Source organism: Xenopus tropicalis, chromosome 6 (genome assembly GCF_000004195.4).
Source record: "Xenopus tropicalis strain Nigerian chromosome 6, UCB_Xtro_10.0, whole genome shotgun sequence".
Classification (NCBI taxonomy): Eukaryota; Metazoa; Chordata; class Amphibia; order Anura; family Pipidae; genus Xenopus; species Xenopus tropicalis.
The window spans coordinates 58853703-58875991 of NC_030682.2; the positions used below are offsets into that span (position 1 = coordinate 58853703).

Consider the following 22289-nt stretch of genomic DNA (forward strand, 5'->3'; position numbering starts at 1 on the left):
CAACCCTTTTAATTAAGATTTAAATGGTGTCAGTTAAACTTCGTTGTTTTACATAAAGGCTATGTTTTAATATATTAGGAACATTATTTCACACAAACATCTACTGAACATGTCTATATGGAACTAACACAAAGCAAAAAAGAAAACTAAAGAGCACTAAAAAATTCCTAAATAATTGCAAATAATATCCTCCATATGTAGTAAGGCACTGCCTTTGCCCAGTAGCTGTAACACATAGCAACCAGTATAATGTTTGCTTTTCAACAGGTGACCAGTAAATTCTACCTGCTGATTGGTTGCACCTAGGCAAACTTTGGTGCTCTTTAATTCCATTTGGGTTGTTATGTAATAAAAGGCACTATCAACCTGAAATTGCTTTCCCCACCAGCAAATAGCCCCTTATTGTGCTAGGCTGCCTACATCAAGCGCCGGATTTGCATTTGGGGTGTCCAGAGGCCCCCCCATTTGCCGCGCCCCTCCCCCCCACGCGCATGCATAGTCGCATCCCCTTTTCACTTACAGAGAACTGGGGAGAAGATGGTGAGCGGGAAGTCTCGCTTATTATTCGCATGCACGCTAAATAACATGGCCACCCACATTGGGAGCTCCCTCCCGATGCGAGCAGCCTAGTGCTGTAGGGGGCTATCTATTTTTTTCTTATTAAAAAACTTGTTTCCTACGACCAGAGGGCGGGCTCTATTAGCCCACACTTTTGGTGGGGAAAGATATTTCTAACCCTTTAAAGTGTCAGAAGAACATTACTATATACAAGAATCATCACATAGACATGGATGAATGAGTCCCATTTTTTATAGCTAGTAATATATGGGGTGGAAAGATGAAAGTGAACCAAGGTGTGCTACAAGTTGTCAAGAATAACTGGAGAAACTTGACTGTTAATGCAAATATAAAACAGCCAAAACTGGGTGAAGTTCTAACTGTGTAGCTCATTTTACCTACCTAAATATAAAAGGTGACACATAAAGAAATACTTTAGCAATAAGAAGCAGGGTTTTGGGTGCGTAAACCAAAATCTAAACAAATTAAAAAAAAACAGCAGTTATTTGACAATTAGACTTTTTGGTTGATACTGCTGAAATGCATTGATACAATATCACATATTTAGGCAACAGTGATCATAGCATTATATTAGTTTATACATATTATGTGGAAGAAGGCGTATAACACTGTTCCCTAAAGAGTTGTGATCTCAAAGGTCAGTCTTGGTCACACACTGAAATGATATTGAGATGTTCAGCAAGTTCAGCATATTCTACTCTCTTATCCACCACATACATACGACTTTCAAGAGAATATCACATTTTACATTGGTATCCCTTACTTTGGGAGACTGTCCCATGATTTAGCTTCCTCTTTCTCAAAGGTACTTGAATATGTAAGAATACAAAAAATAATCCCTCAGAGACACAGATCTGTTTAGTGTCTCACTTCCCTGTCCAGGAACTACTTATGCGCTAGGTGGAGTAATATCAGGGCAGGTAAAGCCCTTGCAGCTACCAGACTCTGGACCTTGCAAATATGTCAGGGCTGGTGAAGGCAATGGCATTTGCACCTGCCCTGTGCCACAGAGTTTATTTACTCTTCTTGTCTTCAGGGAAGGGGAAAAAGGGGTTAGGTTATTAGCACAGTTATGGGGTACTGGCCAAGATCAAATGGATCTAGGCGTTAAATGGGAGTATCATTAAGCTGGTATTGTTGTGGTACAGCTTAAAGGGGAACTATTGTGAAAAGTTTTTTTATAATATTGAAAATATAAAGTCTAGACAAACATTTTGACAATTTATAGCTTTTAAAAATTTTGCGCCATTACAAAGTTAGGGCTAATTATTAAAGCAGCCTCCCATCCCCCACCCTCCAGAATCTCTGGCTCACTGGTCTGCGTCAGTGACACAGAAATGTTTGAGTGACAGAGCAGAGTGAAAGCTGATTTGCTGTGGCATGTTATGAGGCCACACCCCAACAGCAAACATGTGCAAAGGGAAAGTAAAGGAATGGAGCTGGGCTGGGCTGGGTGCTGATGAAGCTGCATTTGTACATAACAGTAAAGCAGCTTATTGTTTATATCCTTTATGTCCACATATAAACTGTATATATATATATACATACATACACAGCCCCGGATTTTAGTTTGAGGCTCCCAGAGGCCGCCTCATTCCCCTTTGCCGGATCACGTGCATATGCATCCTTATCAGTCAGGTACGGAGGAATGGGGACAGGGCGCACTGAAGTTTTTTTGCGCGTCCCGTCCCCAGTGCTCTATATCTGAGCACATTTCCCCTGCGGCTGGGCGGCATGCCGCCCCAAAATTTATGCCGCCCTAGGCCAGGGCCTTTGAGGCCTCGCCACAAATCCGGGCCTGTATATACTCATCACTTCAGGCTGAGTTTTGGATTTTGTGCTGCTCACCCACAGGCTTAGATCCGTGGTCAGTAAGCCTTCTGCAATTTACACAGACAGACACAAATCTTACTTCAATAGCCAGATACAGGGGTAACAAAAGAGTGTAAAAAAAGAGACTTCCTCCATACCAGTGACAGTGCCACATTAATTGCAGCAATATTACAGACCTCTGCACATACAGCTGTGTGTGTTCAGGCAGATAGACTTCTGTGCAGGCACATGTAGCCCTTTTTCACATAAAAAATCACATTTTTATGTGGTTATTGCCTACATGTGCCTGCACCCAAGCATATTCAATTCATTTAGGTGCAGGCACAGGTAGGGGGAGTTTTAAGCATATGGAGCGTATTCTCAGCAAGTGTTTTTCAGCTTGGCGAAAATATTCGCCATGTGCTTCTTTTGGCTTTATTCTAAGAATACAGGGACTGGCTATAGCAGAGTAAATGCTACAGACTGACCAGGTGGGACTGATTAGACTCAGCTGGCCAATCAAAAAGCTTGAATGCTTGGCTAGTGAGTCTACAGAAGAACTCTTACTGAGAGACATAGAGAAGTGTCTATGAATCCAACATACAGAAGACTATGTGCCTGTACACACACATGTATGTGCAGAGGTCTGCAATATTGCTGACATTGATGTGGCACTGTCACTGGTATGGTGGAAGTCTCTTTTTTAAAATGTTTTTGTTACCCCTGTATCTGGCTATTGAAGTAAGATTTGCATCTGCATGTGTAAATTGCAAGAGGGTTACTGGCAACAGATCTAAGCCTGTGGGTGAGCAGCACAAAACCCAAATGCATAAGAGCCTGAAGTGCTGTGTATATATATATATATATCCAGTTCATAGAAAGCACCCACGACATAAACAGCGATAAACCAAGTCCATTATTCAGGCGTAATATCTACGCGTTTCGATCCACAAGGGATCGTCAGTAGGATGTGGATTGAAACGTGTAGATATTATGCCTGAATAAAGGACTTGCTTTATCGCTATTTATGCCATGAGTGCTTTCTATGGACTGGATGTGATTTGTGTGTCACAAATCACATGGACTTGTGAGTGCCGATACTGGGAAATTATATATAATAGTCAATAGGGTGCACACCATTTGCAGCAACAAAACCTCGATGCTACCCAAAAAAAATGCACTGGAACAAGGGCAGCACTCCTAGGATTTAAAGAATTGTGAGCAAAATGTAAATGCAAAAATAGGCATTGGCTCCATGGCTTGCCCTATTCCAAAAACAGGCAAATATGTAGGGAAATTTCGTCTGTATGGAACAATGTGAGAAGGAGTTAACAGCCGAGTATTCTCCTGTTTACAAGCGGAACCGCTGTGACAGGACCTGTTATGAATCCTCCCACTTGTAGGCGTATTTTTAAGGCTTGGGAAAATCACAATCCTGGCAATTATACACAGCAACAAAGGAAAACCCTGCGCAGATAACTGTCCTGTTATCTGTCCTAGTAAGTGCAATAGCAGGTACAAGAAAAACTTAATTCGGTGTGGCGGAATGGGCACTTTGCAAGTGCTTTTCTGCATTTATTTGAGTACCCCCGCCGTATTCAGCAATATACTCCAGAACAGTAAGTTTATTTAAGAGTTACGGTATTCATTTTTATAATTTTGTTTTAATTTTATGAAGAAACTGTATGTAATCAAACTGTATGTAATGAATCAGTTAGAGAAGGTCTCGCTTTGCGCAGTGGCGGATTGCAGGTGTGACAAATTAAGTGACTGGGGATCCTCCCTGCATTTTTTTTTAATTTAATGCATTGTAGGTATATTGTAGGCATAGCGACTCTCTCTGTTGTATTGCAATATTTTGTACAAACAAGCATAAATAACTAACTATTGGATGCTTCTGTTTCTGCCTAATCTAAGCTTTAGCTCTGTGTTTTTAATTAGATGCAAGTAACTCTGCAGTACATGTTAATGAACCTTTCCTACTTCACTCAACCACAATCTGATCCTGAGAATGCACATGATTATTTTAGGGCTCATTTGCAAGTGTAAAGCTCTAATATGGCCACATATTTCAATGTGGTTGACAAAAGGATTTGCTCACATGGACTTCAGATTGTAAGCTGCACTGTTGCAGGGTCTGATGTAATTCATAATGTCTGCAAAGTGCTACAGTACTATTTAAAGTAAGGACAATTATATTATAGTGTATTCCTAGAATAGTTTTTAGGACAAAATTTAGGATTTAGTCAGACCTTCTAGACAACAAACAAACATCAGCATATAATGACATAGGAATAATGAAACAAGTAGAGTGGCCTGTGGAAAGCAACGCCAGGAATTATTTTTAATGTAATGTAATAATATGGTATGGAACAGTTACCTAAGCCTAGCATCCCGATCTCCTGCTGATATGGCTGACATGCTGTCTGTAAGCTGTAAAGAAGTTCACAGAAGTATATACTGTATATACATATATTATGTATGTCATTTACTGATGATGTTAGGAATCCATGTATAAATGGTGCTTTTAAAAGAAAGATTAAAGGAGACAAAAATTATATAAAAATTAAGAATGTACCAGTGAATTATAATCCTCTAAATTTAGAAGGATTGTGCTTAAAAAAGTTGTGTTTCGGACTGATTTATTGAGAAATTCCACCAAAACCCCACTAGTCCCACCTATCTGTTTTCTCTGGATATGCAGGGGATCCGACAGCTCTGAGTACACTGCACTGTAGGATAGGAACCAATCAGAGGCTAGGCTGACCTGATAGGGAACAGAAGCCTGTCTTTGCTTGGCTGCAAGGCTGTGATTGGCTATCCCCCTCCTGCTGTGCTTCTGGCAGAGACTGTTAGGACACGCCCACCCTTCATTTGAAACAGGGACGGAGAACTGATAGGATCTATAGGGAGCTCCAAAGAGCTATTTTTACAGATAGGATTAATTTTTAGCCCAAAGTGGAACCAGCACCGTATATTATTCATAATTGCCTACAGGATTAGGGTTTTTTTCCATTTATCCAATATGTCCCCTTTAAGTCATATTATATATTCCATTCCCAATGCTTGGGTGCCAATTTATATGGGTTCTTCCTTCTCTGCCTAGACAGTATGAATATTCTGTATGTTCTTGTAACCTATACTATAAGTTAACCGATGGCACCTCTGTGATTACCATTTTAGGTTACACAGAATTGTATTATGCATTTTAATATATTAAACTTTATAGACAGAAATGAAACAGAAGGATAACACCACAGATCGTTTGTTGAAGTTTTATAGGGTGAAGAACAATTAGAGGCTATACTCACAATGGTGACCTATTTTCTTGTTTGTGACTAGTCTGATGGTACACATGGCAGTTTTAAAATGACTGAAAAGCGCTCTTAAACGTTCTAGCACTGGTGTGTCATTTGTATAGGGCATTCAGTCTGAAAAGCAGCATTTTCATTTAAGTGGGAGCTGTAGGAAGTGATTGTTTTCCCTTTTATAACCCAATCGCCCAAACTGATTATTATTTATTATGCATAGGACTCAACAAACTTTTTAAACCGTTGTCACACATCTATATTTATTTAAAATATAATTGTTAATTAAAATCTCAGATGCATGCTAACATATTCCCATGTGTAATTTGACTGTGTTCTGTTAACTATAACTGGGAGAGACGGGTAACAATGCTAGAGAAAAGTTGCTGCAACTTTGTAAGAAAGTATCGCCAAATAAGATATATCTTTTGTCAAATACAGTTCAGAATATTTGCCTCTGAATTACTTAAACTGTAAAAGTACATTTACACATATCACAATTTACTCCTGCAGCAGTTTCCATTGTCACAAATGGGACCTTCTTTTCAACTGAGACAAATATTATTTTCAAAGCTGTGACTTCCGAAAGTGGTCCTGTGCATTTTGTTTGGAATTTTGGAGACAAGTCACTACCTGAGTCAACATATAACAGTGTTATTTCAAAAAAATACTCTATCCCAAACAGGTATGTCTCACTGTTTTGCAAGTATTTACAGTAAAACTGGCCACACATAGCTAGCCCCAATCATTTTGATACCATTCTTTAAGCAGTGGGTGCCCCACACTGGTTCATTCATAACACTATGTAGTTCTTTGTTTTCCATCTGGCCCAATCAGTAACTGACGGCACTGTTTGAGGAAGTTATTTCTAGCCCTGAATTTTAGGTGCCTTAAGGGCAATGGCACATGCGGAGATTAGTTGCCTGTTGTTAAATGTCAGCTGGCAACAAAGTGAAACGCTGATGGGAAGGCATATACGGCACTTCATTTTCCAAAGTCACCCAAAGTTTCCTCCCACTGTGCTATTGCTCTAACTTGTAATGTAAAGGTTTGGTAAGAGGTAATTTTCCAGTAAAGTTGTATTCATTTCAGTCTGTTAGGGTTTAGGGAAGGAGTAGTTGGGGGGGGGGGGTAGTGAATGTATAGTCCTTATTGAGTCCCAAAGCCACACAGACCAGATTTTGTTAAATTTCTTGGGCCAACCTCTGCTTAGAAAGTTACGTAACATGCCTAGGACTTAAGTAACTTGTGTATCAAGCAAAAGACAATGCAGAGAAGCTTTGCAGGGACAAACTCCACTGACCCCCAATGAATTAAAAAACTTAAGGTAAATTCCACTGCTCCCAATAATTTACTAAATTATATCAGTGTCTCCTACATGACATATCCAGCAGGGGACCCAAAGCAACATCATTGGGCCCCAACACTTATGCAATTTATGTAACTTATGCAAAAACTTATGTTACTGAATGTAAACTCCACTAAGCCCCCCCCCCACATTATTAAAGTGCTGACTTATTAGCACATTTATTATTTTTACTATTTTTATTAACTACTACTGACTAGTTATTTTGTCCCACAACAAGATCATTGGGCCCCTAAACTTATGCAGTTTACTTAACTTGCAAAACGTACGTAACTTTCATATCAAGCAGTGAAAGCACAGAGCAGGGGCACATCGGTGGGAAGGGGTTAAACTTAAGGCAATCCCCACTGACCCACAATAAACTGACTGAATGACTGAATTATTAGCACATTAATCAATGGAACTTATTCAGTTGAACTCTTTATATGAACTGCTTATTATAGAGTAACTTCAGCTGTTTATATTGCACACACAAGGGGCATGGTCAGTATTTTGGTACTGCACACTTGTGTTCATGGGGGGCCTCATATAAATAACTTGTGCGCAGCCCCAAAGTTTCTGATGGCCCTGCCCACACTGACTTTCACTGTAGCTGGGAAGAGAGGGTGCTACAACATGAAGCTGAAAAATTTATATTTAATCACAAGAATTGTAGTGTAGGACTGGCCAGACCGGGGATGACTTTGAAATAGTTGGCCAGCTTGAAGTATATTGCAATATATGAACAAACAATCCCTGTTTTGCTTAAAGGGGAGGGCATTTCTTGGTAGCTTAATGCACAGATGTCTTAATAACCTATACATATTGATGATGGGTGAGTGCAAAGGATCTTTTGTCTTTGTCTGTATGAATTTTGTGGTCACAGACTTATTGCACCCCCACCTAATGGTTTCAAATGAAGTGCTGAGCACAACTTTCCCTTTTTATCTATCTATCTTTACTACTAGAAAAATATATTTTTATTAAAGTAGTGTTACACATGGGCTGCTTTGTACAGTATATTTTCATAGAGCCTTCCAATGTTCAAGGACATAGTTTACATTTCAGTTCAGATTGAATCAGAATACTAAGTGTTTGCACAATGTCCACAAAGCTTAAAACACCTACAGTGTATTATAATTCAAATACTGATTATTTTCAATTTACAGTTATAATGTAATTGTCAATGCTTCCAGTCCAGTTGGAACCGTTGTTTCTGAAGTCTACACAATTTTTATACAGAAAAAGGTGATTCCCAACCGACTTATTGCTAGACCATCTGTACTGATTAACTCCACTGTGACATTTGAATGTAGAATCAACTCTGGGACAAATATAAGTTATTTGTGGAATTTTGGAGATGAAACAATTAGATTTGGAAAGATAACTGACACACATGTATATATGAGGTAATACTCTTTTAGTTACAGTATTCTAAATGTGGTAAAAAAAAATGCCTTTAACAATTGTCTATGATGTAGAGTAAGTTCAGTATATAAAATACAGCTTTTCTAACTGTATTCATAATAATAGATACATTTTATGTTCATTTTGTTTTGTTTGCAGTGTTTTGAAATTAGCATCACAGAGAACCACATTTCTGTGTAGGAACTGCCTGTGACAGAGGCAGCCATTTCTGCATGCTGTTTGCCTTTGTGTGTTCCTGAGCAGTAGCATGCGGTGATGGGATTGCCGCCATTTTGCCATAGTCCTCTGCTAGAAATCCATTGTTTGAAGAATGCTCTTTGTTCTTCAAGGATTAAACACATTTTTTTTAGCATATCGTTATAGTTATATTTTCCTGTGATTTACTGAAAACATGTAATTCAAGGCATTACTTTTTCATGTGTACAGTAAATAAAAAAAAAAAATGTACTGATATTTGAATATTCAAAATGTACATATAACCCATATAAATGTACTTATAGTTTATCCTCCTCTTATTTCAGAGAAGGGGAATATACAGTAAATGTGTCGATCTTCAATAATGTTAGTGCTGCTTTCCTAACAAAGCAGATTTTTGTTGTCAGAGAGCTTTGTCTTCCTCCTCCAGTAAAACACATGGGTCCACAAAAAATACAGGTATAGTTTATATGATTACAATATAAGATCAATGAGGTTGTTGTCTTTTGTTTTTCATTAGGACTTGAAAATGAAATGTACTACAGGTATGGAGTCCATTATCCGGAAACCCATTATCCAGAAAGTTCTGAATTATGGGAAGGCCATCTCCCATAGACTCCATTATAAGAAAATAATTTTATTTTTTAAAAATGATATCCTTTTTCTCTGTAATAATAAAACAGTACCTTGCACTTGATCCCATTTAAGATATAATTAATCCTTATTGGAGGCAAAATAATCCTATTGGGTTTAAATCATTTATTAGTAGACTTAAGGTTTGGAGATCCAAATTATGGAAAGATCCCTTATCAGGAAAACACCAGGTCCCAAGCATTCTAGATAACAGGTCCCATACCCATATTTGCAAAAATGCAAATGTAGGTAGTTATCATGTTCTACTTTAATTTATAGAACATATTTGTTAACTATATTTGAGTGAGATTTCCTCTCACTCAACAGATGGCTTTATATAGTGCGGTCTACCTTTCTGATAATTTTCAAAAATCAGGCCAGAGTGGATTCTAAACGGCATATTTAAAAAAGCATTTTAAAGTCTGACACATTCCAGGTTTTAATAGGAACCAAACACTATGCCTATAAATACCTGCCCAGCACTCAATTACTGGCCTGTGTTGGTCACCAATGCAGCCATAAGGTGGGCATACATGGGCAGATTTCAGCTGCCGTTTTGGGCCAGATGATTGAATCAGCCTGATATCGCCCACCATAGGTGGACATATTGGGAGACGATCTGTTCGTTTGGCGACCTAGTCAAATAAGTGGATCTCGCGTGTATGGCTACCTTTAAGGAAACTGGTCTTAGGTTTAAAAACTTACTTCAGGGAGGAGCAAAATTTGGAATGGTTTACTTTCATCCTATTGGAACTTTGCCCAACCCCCCTCAAGCTTTATACCATTTTAAGACCATTCTGCTTAAAGCTGCTTTTGTATTAAATAACTGGGATCTGGGGAAAGGCAGAGGGGTACCTTTGCAAAGGGAAATTAGCATTGGTCCGGTTTCTGTAGGCAAAGGGCTACGTTATTGTTAAAACCTGAAAAACAACTTTATAAAGGTATCAATGTAAAGGCTCAATGTAAAGACTACAGTGAAGCTTTATAAATATGCCATGTATTTTACAATTTTTATACCTTTTTGTTTTTGTTTTTGCCTTAAGTTACTTTTACACACTTTATAGAAAAGTAATGAAACCCTGTTGTTTGTTCTTCTACTTGTTTTTCTGTGTTTGACATCTGTGGTTATGCTCTCAATTTTATTTTTTCATTTTAAACTAGATACGAAGATATGAACAGCTATGTCTTGGAGTCACATTTGAAGCTGAAATTATGTGTAATATATCACAAGGTCTTCACTATTTCTGGTCTTTTGTTAAATCTAATGGAAATTCTGTAATTCTACCAAATTATATAAACGACAGGAAGCAAAAAATTACAGTTCCAGGATTCTTACTCGAGTATGAAAACTATACTGCTGTTGCACGGGTATGTTTGTACAGTTTAATTAACTTATTTTACGAGAGAAAAGACTGACAGAAGTTCAATAGGAGGTGTAATCTGCGATCATTATGGAAGGCAAAAACACTTGTTTAAGCAGTCTTGTTGAACTTGGCAGGCGGAGCCCCCTGAATTTCCTCATAGACAGTATAGAGTGATTCATACAGCTTTGCCAATATAGGTATTTCTTAATGATAAGTGTAAGATTACAGCAATAGCAAGCCCTCTTAATGTATTAACAAGTCAGAAAATTGCCCCTTCAATTCATAAATAAATATATATTCAGCTATAGTATGTGTGGAATACTGATCTATAGTACGTCTGAAAACCGTTAAAACAGATTTCAGGGCTTGGAAAGACATTATGGCTTGATCTCAGTTAATCGTTTGCAAGACTGAGCACAATTGTTGGGAAATACAGCTGATTGCCTAAGGCTAATGCCACACGAGGCGTAGGGCGAATATTTTCGGCAAGCATAAAAGCGCTTGCTGAAAATTCCACCCTACGCTCAGGTGCAGGCACATGTAGCCAATAATGCAAAGTCTCGCGTTTTTATGCGTATATTGGCTACATGTGCCTGCATCCGAGCGTATCTCATTCATTCGGGTGCAGGCACAGGTAGGAGGCCTAGGGCGGAATTTTCAGCAAGCGCTTTTCCTCTTGCCAAAAATATCCGCCCAACGCCTCGTCTGGCATTAGCCTTAGGCACCCATGGGACTAGCCACAAGTGTGGGGACAGTGTGGACGTATCTTGAATCAAGTGCACGTTGCAGTTTTGGGGAATTAAGACAGGAATTATCTGACTCCAGGATCTTATGTACCAAACTGTGTTCATCTGGTGGTACAGTAGATGCACTTGAAGGAGATTACAGGATATTGAGGAAGAGAAGTCAGAACAATTAATATTTATGAACATCTGTGACGTATTTAGAGGACATAGGATTTTTTCTTATTATTTAAAGTGATACTGACACCAAAAAATTTCCTATAAAAATATGAACCTACTTCCAAATCTAACTATAGGTCATGTTGACTGTTTTTTCCTAAAAGTCCTGTTTCTCTACATAAATCCTACTGAAGATCCTGAACCTGACTGTCTGGCAACCAGACTGTAGCTTCTTAATGTGTCAAAAGGACTACATCATAAACTGGGAGGATTCAGCTTGCCGTTTGTTTCAAAGAGTTCCCCCTCCCTCGCTCCTCGCATTGCATTGTGAACTAGATAGCAGGCAGGCTTGATCTTTCCATTGCCTGCCTGCTTCAAAGGGCTGTGTCCCCCCCTCTCTGCTCTTTGCACAAAGAATTTAAATATCAGGCCAGCTTAAACTTTCCCATGCCCCCCCCCCCCCCCATTACACATAGACAACGGAGCTGAGCTTGTCACACACTGGCTGAAAGCAGAAGGGGCGTTGCAGGTTTGTGATTGGGTATATTTATTCACTTGGGAGGCATTTCAATTAAAACTCAACAAGCTACACCTGCACTTCGATACAATTGTAACTAATAAGCTAAACAGGTCTCTTGGAGGAACTGAGACTTGCAGCCCAAAGGGCTATCTCACCTTTTTTAGCAAAACTTTAATAACACATAAAACAAGACCCCAAAACCCCCAGAAATGTGTTCATACGTTAAATAACCTGCCAAATTTTGTAAAAAAATGAGTGGTATTTAGGGTTGTGGTTGCAACAATGGGCATGGTCAAAAGAATTTTGCTGCTCTGTGCACAGCATTTTTTTATGTCCGTCTTTACAATTTTCAAATGTGGTTTGGCATACACAGGCTAGAAGTCAGAGCAGGCAGAAGCAGAGGCATTTTTGATCATGTCTAGGAAATGAAATGACTGAGCACAGATAATAAAGTGAGTCTGGCCCATATAGACATTTGTTGACTAGATTGCTGGCACATGATTTGAGCAAGGTTGGAGGAAGAACAGTTGAGAAGCTGAGGTAGTGGATGGGCATTTAGGATTACATATAAGTTGAAAATGTCTCCAGTGGCTTAATAGGTAAATGCAGTAGCTATCAGTCACACAATCCAGGGTTTGAATCTGGACATGTGTTGATATGTAGTTTTCTTCTTACCTATGGAAGTTTGTTGATAGTGCAGACTTGTTAAGAATAGGTTATTGCATTAAACAGTGTCTACTTAATGTGTACTCAAAAGAGGAACTTTGCAGCCCATTCACCCATTGCAAAAACATTGTTTTCAAAAGTTATTGTTGTTTTCAATGAAACAAAAATGTTGGTTATAAATAAGTGGGCTTCTTTTTACATTTAGGTCCAAATTGTTGGCAATGTGGTATACAGTAACTACACAGTTCTGCTAGAAGTCCTTCCTAGTGACCCAGTCAGTGTGATTGCTGGTGGAACACATTTTCTCATAGACAAAAGTACTGTGACACATTTTAAACTTGATGGAAGTGCTTCTTTTGACCCAGACTATCCTGAAGCCTCTTTGAGGTATGTTAATCTGTACAAAAAAACTGTAATTGATGTATGTTGGTGGGGGCAAGTGGGCGGTACAAAATTCTAAAAAAAAATAATTTTAAGCAACACTGGAATGTATAAAGAATAAAAAGTTGAAAGCTATTGATTTATGCCTTTAGTATAAGGACTCTCTCATTGGTGTATTTTTATTAGGTGGGACTCAAAGGTTTCTTGCTAGTCTCACTAGAGCTCCTGAGTAAAATAAAAGTTAGGTAATGGAAGGAAATGTGCCTGTAAGAAAGGGCGAACCTCTTTTTCCAAATAGCTCGCAGAGCTGTAATGTAGTCTGTCTGAAATCTGTTCATATACAGTTTTAAATATTATTCTTCCCTTTGAAATAGAAATCCTAAACTAAAATTTTCTTTCAACACTAATATTTCAGTTTAAAATTACAAAAATCGAAGACATGTTTTGTTAGAAAAAAAAATCATATTTAGCCACCACATTTAAAAGATTTTAGAGCACAGTTTGCAGCAATAAAATATTTTTTGATAACTACACACTATTTTGGGTGTAATTTAGGGGTAAATTCTCATCCAAGATTTCCCAGACTGTAACAGAAGTACCCTATTTAAATAATCCATTTCTGTAAATGAGTCTTTCAAATAGTCAGGTTTCAGTCCTGGAGGAAAGGTGGGGTTGTTAAAAGGGAGGGGTATGTAGTAAGTAAGTATTACATGATAACATTTGTCTCATATTGTTATGGTGTTAGAAAGGAAAGGGTGGAGTCAGAGTATTCTGTCCTATATGAACAATCAGTCCATGGTAGATGTAGTATGCATGAGGATTTCTACCAAGTATTTTGTATTCACATGATGTGACCAGTCTATAATTCCATATAATAGATCTAATAGATGTATAACTGTAATTGTGGTAATTAGATAGTGATACCTCCTTTACTTTTACCTTTAATCAAAATCTTATAGCAGATTCTTGTTTTTTTCCCTTGCCAAATAAAGTGTTGTTTTTTTGTAGTATATTAGTTGGGAGTCTGCTACTGGGAGTGGAAGTGTTGGGAAAAATGTCTAGAATTTGGGGCATAATATTTATTTATTGGTTTTCATTCACCTGAACCACTTTTTTTTTATCCTTCCGAGCTTTTAGGTGATTTTTGATTGTAGACGTAATAGAGTTTAGGTTAAGTTTGTTTATTTGGATATAATAATTCCTAGGTAGGTAAGTGAGTAGTTCATTTAGTGTAGGCATTCCAGTGAAATCCGAAAACAGGTTCTGGGGATGAATACTTATGAAAGACACTTAAAGGACATTTAAAATGTATTCATGTTTTCTTTACAATAACAATGAAATATTCTGCCCAAAATAGTTTTGGATCAATACAATCACCCACTTGTCCTAATTTATAAGGTCATTATACATCAGAGCAATATTCCATGTATCTGTAACCTTTTACATTATTGTTAATCTCCTTAGTGACTTCCGATAACCTGATACATTAAAGAAATTGCCACATGTATAGGATATCTTATCTGGCAACTTGTTATCCAGAAAGCTCTAAACTACAGGAAGGTCTTCTCCACAAGAGTACATTGAAAGCAAAAACATTTTATAAATGATTTCCTTTTTCTCTCTAATAATAAAACAGTACCTTGTACTTGATCCTAGCTAACCGGCATGAATCCATATTGGTTTTTAAAATTGTTTTTTAGTAGACATAAAGTGGTAGTTCACATTTAACTGTAGCTGTATGATGTAGAAAGTGATATTCCAAGGCAATTTGAAGTTGGTTTTAATTTTTTTTTAATTATCTAGATATTTGCTTTTGTAAAATTGTAGCTTCAAAGAGAAATAGTTTTGTGGCTGCCGGGGCCTTTGACCAGTGGCATAACTACAATACAGCAGAACCCGGAACATTGGGTCTGCTGCATGGTAATTCCCCCTCCCCAGCTGCTACAGACAATTTTTCAATACCAACTGAAAAGCTGCTAAGATTAAGCTATTCTATAACATACCAAATGTTAACTTGACTACCTCTAAGGCAGTGATCCCCAACCAGTGGCTCATGAGCAACATGTTTCTCTCCAACCCTTTGGATGTTGCTCCCAGTGCCCCCAAACCAGGTAGTTATTTTTGAATTCTTGGCTTGGAGGCAAGTTTTGGTTACATAAAAACAGATGTACTGCCAAACAGAACCTTATGTAGGCTTCCAGTCCATATAGGGGCTATCAAATAGCCAATAACAGCCCTTATCTGGCACCCCAGGAACATGTTTTATGCTTGTGTTGCTCCCCAAGTCTTTTTACATTTGAATGTGGCTCACAAGTAAAAAAGGTTGGGGATCCCTGCCCTAAGGTATGGTGATACAACTTATTATCCAAGAAAATGGATTCCATATATGTATTTGATCCACTACATACCTGTCATTCTCTGGTAAATCCTATAAGAACTTATGTCCCTAAATGAAAAGTCTTTGTGTTTAAATATTATACTGTATTTGTATTTCTAGTCTTATCTCTTATAAGTACAAGGTCATTCATCTAACCTCTCTCAATATGTTTCTATTTATTCCAAGCACTATCTTCAACATATTGTGATTATGCTGCCTGAGCTTAATACTTTTCCTTTTTCTCTGTTAAAGGTTTCATTGGAAGTGCATTCCAGTAAGTTTATACTCAGATTCATGTTTTAATACTGCAGCCCTTAACCCTCTTCAGACTGATGGTTCAATAATACATTTTCCAACTGCTCTTCTTAATGAGAAATTTGATCAGTTTCTTATTAGCTTAACTGTGTCCAATGGTAATCGCAGATCACCAGTTGCCCAAGCTGTCTTATCTATAAGTTCAAGACCGAATTTCAGGTAGGAATTCAATCAAATTAGGAGGTTTAATGTAAAATTTCCACTAAAGATCTTTTTTTATGCACCGAAATTAAATATATATGGCTATATAATTTGTAATTTTACTTTATATGGAGTTGCCAAGCACACACAGCACTGCACTGAGGTGCAACTTTTTGGCACAACAAGTTATGCATGTTAGGGGCAGATGCAGCACTTTGCACCTTTTCCCCCTCTTCCCAAAATATATGAACTAAGAAGTCAGACCTGTTTATATATATATTTTTTAAGTTCTGTGTTCTTGTGTGATTTTTTGTTAAATAATTTGTCCTCCTTCAAGCTTCTTTTTCTGTATGTTTGAATATATGTTCCTCTAGCTGTAATAATTTTCAGGCCTGTGTTTTTCATGATAATATGACCCTGTTGCTGGCTCTGTTTTGAGCGTATCTATTCTGAGTGCATTCCCTTTTTTCACATTTCACTCCTGAATATATTCCAGTTACACAAGTGATAAATACAAAATATTGTGTTCATTTATCTAATATATTTCAAATGCAAAATGGAAATGTACTTCTGCATACTTTTATTTTTCTGTAATGTTAGTTTTAACCTTTCCTTCTTCTTTAAAATAAAGTAAGCTTTATCAGAAAGGTCGATGGAAATACAGCCATTTATTATGCTGTGAATGAAATTTGCTGTAAAACAAAATAAGCTGAAGAAACAGTGTAAAAAGCTGTGTAAAATAAATGGTGAATTTCTACATCCAAATGCCAGATTTTACACTGTTATAGTAATGTAAGTTCCTGCGGTAGAAAAATCATTAAAAAAAATTACACCATTGGCGCAGCCTGGCAATGTGTTGCAAATTTTATCACCTTTTTTTACACAGCATAATAAATAGGCCCCTTACAGTGAAAACTCTGCATTTCCTTTCTGCTTTTGCTGCCCCTGGTAACTGGCAGCTCTCTGCCTTCTGAGGATCTTGCCTCATGGCAGGAGCGGCCCTGGTTACTAACAACATTTTGTTTTCTTTTTAGGGATGTTCAGATAATTTGCATTGAATGTAAAGGTTACACTGTTAACTGGAACGAGAAATTTTCTGTTCAAGTTGTATGTACTGAGTGCAGAGAGGCAGAAATATCATATTCTTGGGAACTGTATTCAATAAATACAACAGAAGTGGAGAGTTCAGATGGTAAGAAAATAACTATGATGTACATGTCTTAGAATATTTGTAATATATATGGTCTAATATGTTTTTATATAAAGAAGGAAGTTTATTTGTTCTTTATGTGTTTGCACATGGTACACTTCTTGGGACCAATCTTCTTATCCACGAAGCCATGTAGTTTTTGGTTAAGAAATGCAGTGGCCCAACTTTGTGTTATTTTATTATTGTTATTTTATATTATGTTATCACAAATCATTGCAGCACTGTTTACTCCAAAATCACATGCTTCCCTATCTGTGATATTGTGCATTGTGAATAAAAACTCTACAAAGGGTGATTCAAGGTTGCTAAACTTCAATCGTCCTTCTATTTACCACATTGCAGTATTCCATAGCTTTGTAGACATTTTGGCAAAGGATAAAACATGCTGCTAAGGGCGGTCAAGGGAGCTGAGCGTTGATCTACCATTTATTCCAAAAAGTACGTTTGCACATTGTAGCAAGGAGAAACCATATATGTAGGGGTTTTCAAAGGTGCCAACTTTGGTTATATGATCTGTTTGCCTTTAAAACTGATCCATTTACCAAGCCAGTCTGACCAGTGACATTGCAAAGCATTGGAGACGTTTTCAGCAGTGCAAATATCTTGCAAAGAAGCACCGCTTTTTACAAGAAATAACAGGCAAGAATGGCTATCAATTATTGATCAATTATTGAACTGTGGGTGGTCTGTTGATTATTCCCTGTCACATCCCCTGCTTGCAAGTGCTTTGTGTTAATTTATCATAAGCCCACCGTCCTGTTTGACTTTCCAAGTGGCATAACTACTCACAAGTCTGCTTCCCCTGCACCTTGCATTTCCGCAATAAAGGATTTTTTAAGGGCAATGCCCGTATGTAGCTCTTGAGTGCCGTTGCTGTTTGCTTGTTTGGAATCTGTGGGGAGAGTGCCGATCCCTCTCTAGCATTGTGCACCGAGCGGTGAGTTTCCGTTGGAGGGCTGAGGGAGTGCGGGTTTGGATTCGTTGTTTCCAATGCTGTAGATGTGCCATGACAGCAGTGACTGCTTTCTGATTAATGATCATAAATACAATTAAAACCCTCGTTTAAAATTCTAAATGTGAAGCTGCTCATATGTTAATATGGATTAAAGAGGAAAATGAATACCAAAAACATTTTACAGGAGATGTTAAGTTGAAAACAGGGCTGGCTCTGAGGAGGAGTGGCAGGAGTGCGTGAGGAGAAACTCCTGCAGAGATGTTAAGTTCGGCAAAGGTGTTGAGTCAGCAAACAAATTGTAGTCAAGTCCAGGCACGAGATTAGGGGCAGGCAGCAAGCAGACAGGATCCAAAAACATAAGCAAAGGTCGGCAACAGGCAAAGAATCAGTTTATAGCTTTTCCCTAGCTGTGATACTAAGCTAAGATCACTCAGCAAAGTTTTTCTGAACGCTGGTGTCATTAAAAGCAGAATGCACATGTGTGGACAAAACCAGAAGAGCGCGCACGAAGGGAGGTGCCAAGCAGAACATGGCGGTGTTGGACCAAGCTTGTCTGACAATGTTAGTGCTCTTATTCTTGTATGTTGCGTCTTTGAGTATCTTTTTGTATGTGTTTGGCAATAAAATACACAGTTTATTTGTATTTGTACAGATACTGCAAAATAAATCCAACCTTTTTCCTAAAACTTAAAAGCTTTTTATTTGCAGGACCATTCTGCAGTGTTCTTGAAATATTGGGGTCATCCAGTCTATTTGGTACACCTCTACCATCGGTTGAAATATTTACTGATCCCCCCATTACACAAATTATATCAGGGGATATTTTTGATGAACACCGGTTGACAGAAGAAGCATACCTTAGGCTTGACCCGTGTCCAAAAACTGTACCATCTGCACCCATTCATGGTATTCATGGTATGTATATAAAAATGACTTATAGAAAAAGAAACTGATTATTTAACGAAGATGATAACCTGTATTTTTTGCTTTTAGGTCTGTTAGAGGAAATTTCATCTGGAGGTAGACCATCTAGAAGCAAAAGATCAGAATATACCACTGCTTTAAGAAATATAAGCCATGAACAGTCAGGTATTCATAATTAATCAAGTAAATGCAGCTAATTAAAGCAAAGTCTAACAGTTCCTTTGTCAGGTTGGTGGCCTGCTTTTATAAGCAGTGGTGACTTGCTTTTGCTGTGACTAAAGGTGCCCATACGCCAAGCGAGCGGATCTTCTCCCAATAACCCCACCTACGGGTGGGCGATATTGGGGAAAATGTAAGCTAATTCGATAATGGCGGCAATGGGGCAATCGGTTCGGGGACCACGTCAGCGAGCCATTGCGTCCCCCGATCCGACTAAATCTTTTAACCTGGCTGATCGATAGCTGGCCAATTTCAGGCCAGATATCAGTCGGGCATGCCCCCTCGTTCCTGCCCCTACATGCGCAGTAGAGTATGCCCAAGATTTTATTCTACTGCACATGTGCAGAATGCCAGGCACCAAGGAAAGTAAGCACTGATGTAGGGAGATGACAGAGTGGCGCTCAGACAGTTTTTTTCCAAAGGCTGGTGCAGATTTCTCCTAACTGGAGCACCAGCCTGAGGATAAACTATCTATTTCACTGGGGGGTGCCTAACATTTTCATGAAATAGACTTTTCAGGTACTTTTTTCTTTTGCTACCCGATTCATGCCTGTCTCAGCCTTACTGATATGGAGAAGTTCATTATGCTGGGGGTTTAACAGGAAAGTGTATAGTATGTAGTTTGAATAACCTTCCCATCTTGCTACAATTGCTGAAGAACCCCATGAAAATTAAATAAAAGAACTTTGCTTTCGCTTTTCTGCAGCTGTTGTTGTAGCTTGTTTTTACATATTTTGTGTGAACATAAAATTTACAGCATCATATTTTTTAAATAGTTCTTTTATATGTTGAATTACAGGAGAACAAACAAACTTTAATGGAACATACAGTGGTTTTTTAATTGGTGGAGGAGAAGGAGGGGCAGATTTATTTAACCTAACAGAGGTTCCAACACATTCAGGTAAGTATTGCCTTACAGTTGATGAACAATGTTCTTCTCTCCACTCACTACTTAAAAGCATTGACTTGCAATTTAAGAGCTCTTCCTTAACTTATTTACCCAAGCTGGAAACAATCTTGGGGTGAACCAGCTAAGAATGACCAAGTATTACACATCTGCCTCCTCTTTGAGCTTATCTACCCATCCACATTACTTGCAATACATTTTTAATGTAACATCTACTTTTGCCAGAGTTTGGCATCCCAAAGACTTCCCTGGGGTACTTCTACTCCAAGTCTTAGAAAACGGTTTAAAAGGATTCTGTCAAGGCAAAACACATTTTTTTTACAAATTAATCATTTAATAGTGCTCCTCCAACAGAACATTGAAATAAGTTACATAGTAGTTACATAGTTACATAGGGTTGAAAAAAGACCATTGTCCATCAAGTTCAACCCATCCGAGAAAACCCAGCACACAACCTATACTAACCAATCTATACACTCACATACATAAACTATATATATACAACCAGTAATACTAACTGTAGATATTAGTATCACAATAGCCTTGGATATTCTGCTTGTTCAAAAACTCATCCAGGCCCCTCTTAAAGGCATTAACAGAGTCTGCCATTACCACATCACTAGGAAGGGCATTCCACAGCCTCACTGCCCTCACCGTGAAAAACCACCTACGCTGCTTCAAATGGAAGCTCTGTTCCTCTAATCTATAGGGGTGACCTCTGGTGCGCTGATTGTTTTTATGGGAAAAAAGAACATCCCCCAACTGCCTATAATCCCCTCTAATGTACTTGTACAGAGTAATCATGTCCCCTTGCAAGCGCCTCTTTTCCAGAGAAAACAACCCCAACCTCGACAGTCTAACCTCATAGCTTAAATCTTCCATCCCCTTTACCAGTTTAGTTGCACGTCTCTGCACTCTCTCCAGCTCATTAATATCCTTCTTAAGGACTGGAGCCCAAAACTGCACTGCATACTCAAGGTGAGGCCTTACCAGGGACCTATAAAGAGGCAAAAATATGTTCTCATCCCTTGAGTCAATGCCCTTTTTTATACAAGACAGCACTTTATTTGCTGTAGTAGCCACAGAATGACACTGCCTGGAATTGGACAACTTGTGATCTACAAAAACCCCTAGATCCTTCTCCATTAAGGAAACCCCCAACACACTACCATTCAGTAGATAGTTTGCGTTTATATTATTTCTACCAAAGTGCATAACTTTGCACTTGTCAACATTAAACCTCATTTTCCAGTTTGCTGCCCAGTTTTCCAATTTTGTCAAATCGCTCTGCAAAGCGGCAGCATCCTGCATGGAACTTATAGTTTTGCACAATTTAGTGTCATCAGCAAAAATAGAAACGGTACTCTCTATGCCCACCTCCAGGTCATTAATAAACAAGTTAAAAAGCAAAGGACCAAGGACTGACCCCTGCGGTACTCCACTAACCACACTGGCCCAAAAATGAGCTAACAGATTTTTTTTTTTGTATTTAATTTTTAAATTTGACATGACATATTCTTAGTTTCACAGGTACCCACAGTCATATGACTTGTGCTTTGATGAACTTCAGTCACACTTTACTGCTGCACTGCAAGTTGGAGTGATATTCCCCCTCCCCCCCCCCAACAGCCTCTTAGCAGAATAATGGGAAGGTAACAAGATAGCAATGCAAGTGTCAGGGAGCTGCTAAAAAAGCTCCTATGCCCTGCCTAGTGGTAGATATGAGAATAGCACTCAATAATAAAAATCCAAGTCTGGTTCACTCAAGTCATGACTCTTCCAGTTACACTGAGCAGGAGAAAAAATATCTTATCTGAAAGCAGATGCATTGTGAAGTGCAGGCTCTTTCTGAAAGCACAGGATCAGGCACAATGACCTAAGATGGCTGCCTACACACCAGTATTACAACTAAAAAAATATATATTTTATAGTTCAACATTTTAAATGATAGAATAAATTATATGCAATGAAGAATCCCTTTCAATAAACCCTTTAAATTAACTGATATCGCCATACTATTTTTGCCTAAATAAAGTTAAGCAATGTTGTGGTTTTATTTCTTGTTTTATAATTTTTTTTGTAAAAGCTGTGGGATATGCCTGTGCAAT

General features: G+C 38.2%; 1 protein-coding gene across 3 annotated transcripts in view; it reads left to right on the plus strand.

The window, feature by feature from the left end:
• Nucleotides 1–2945: 2945 nt before the first annotated feature.
• Nucleotides 2946–22289, plus strand: part of pkd1l1 (polycystin 1 like 1, transient receptor potential channel interacting) — a 75003-nt gene continuing 55659 nt past the window's right edge. The window contains exons 1-11 of one of the 3 annotated variants that reach the window (XM_031904004.1): nucleotides 2946–3074; nucleotides 6213–6384; nucleotides 8214–8453; nucleotides 8994–9126; nucleotides 10462–10668; nucleotides 12958–13139; nucleotides 15763–15984; nucleotides 17001–17158; nucleotides 18840–19046; nucleotides 19125–19220; nucleotides 20074–20175. In XM_031904004.1, coding sequence (XP_031759864.1) covers nucleotides 8449–8453; nucleotides 8994–9126; nucleotides 10462–10668; nucleotides 12958–13139; nucleotides 15763–15984; nucleotides 17001–17158; nucleotides 18840–19046; nucleotides 19125–19220; nucleotides 20074–20175 — 1312 coding nt within the window. In that variant the 5' untranslated portion in view covers nucleotides 2946–3074; nucleotides 6213–6384; nucleotides 8214–8448. Of the gene's footprint in view, nucleotides 3075–3620; nucleotides 4011–6212; nucleotides 6385–8213; nucleotides 8454–8993; nucleotides 9127–10461; nucleotides 10669–12957; nucleotides 13140–15762; nucleotides 15985–17000; nucleotides 17159–18839; nucleotides 19047–19124; nucleotides 19221–20073; nucleotides 20176–22289 lie in introns of those variants that run through there. The other 2 variants (XM_012965489.3, XM_031904003.1) reach the window with 2 other exon arrangements.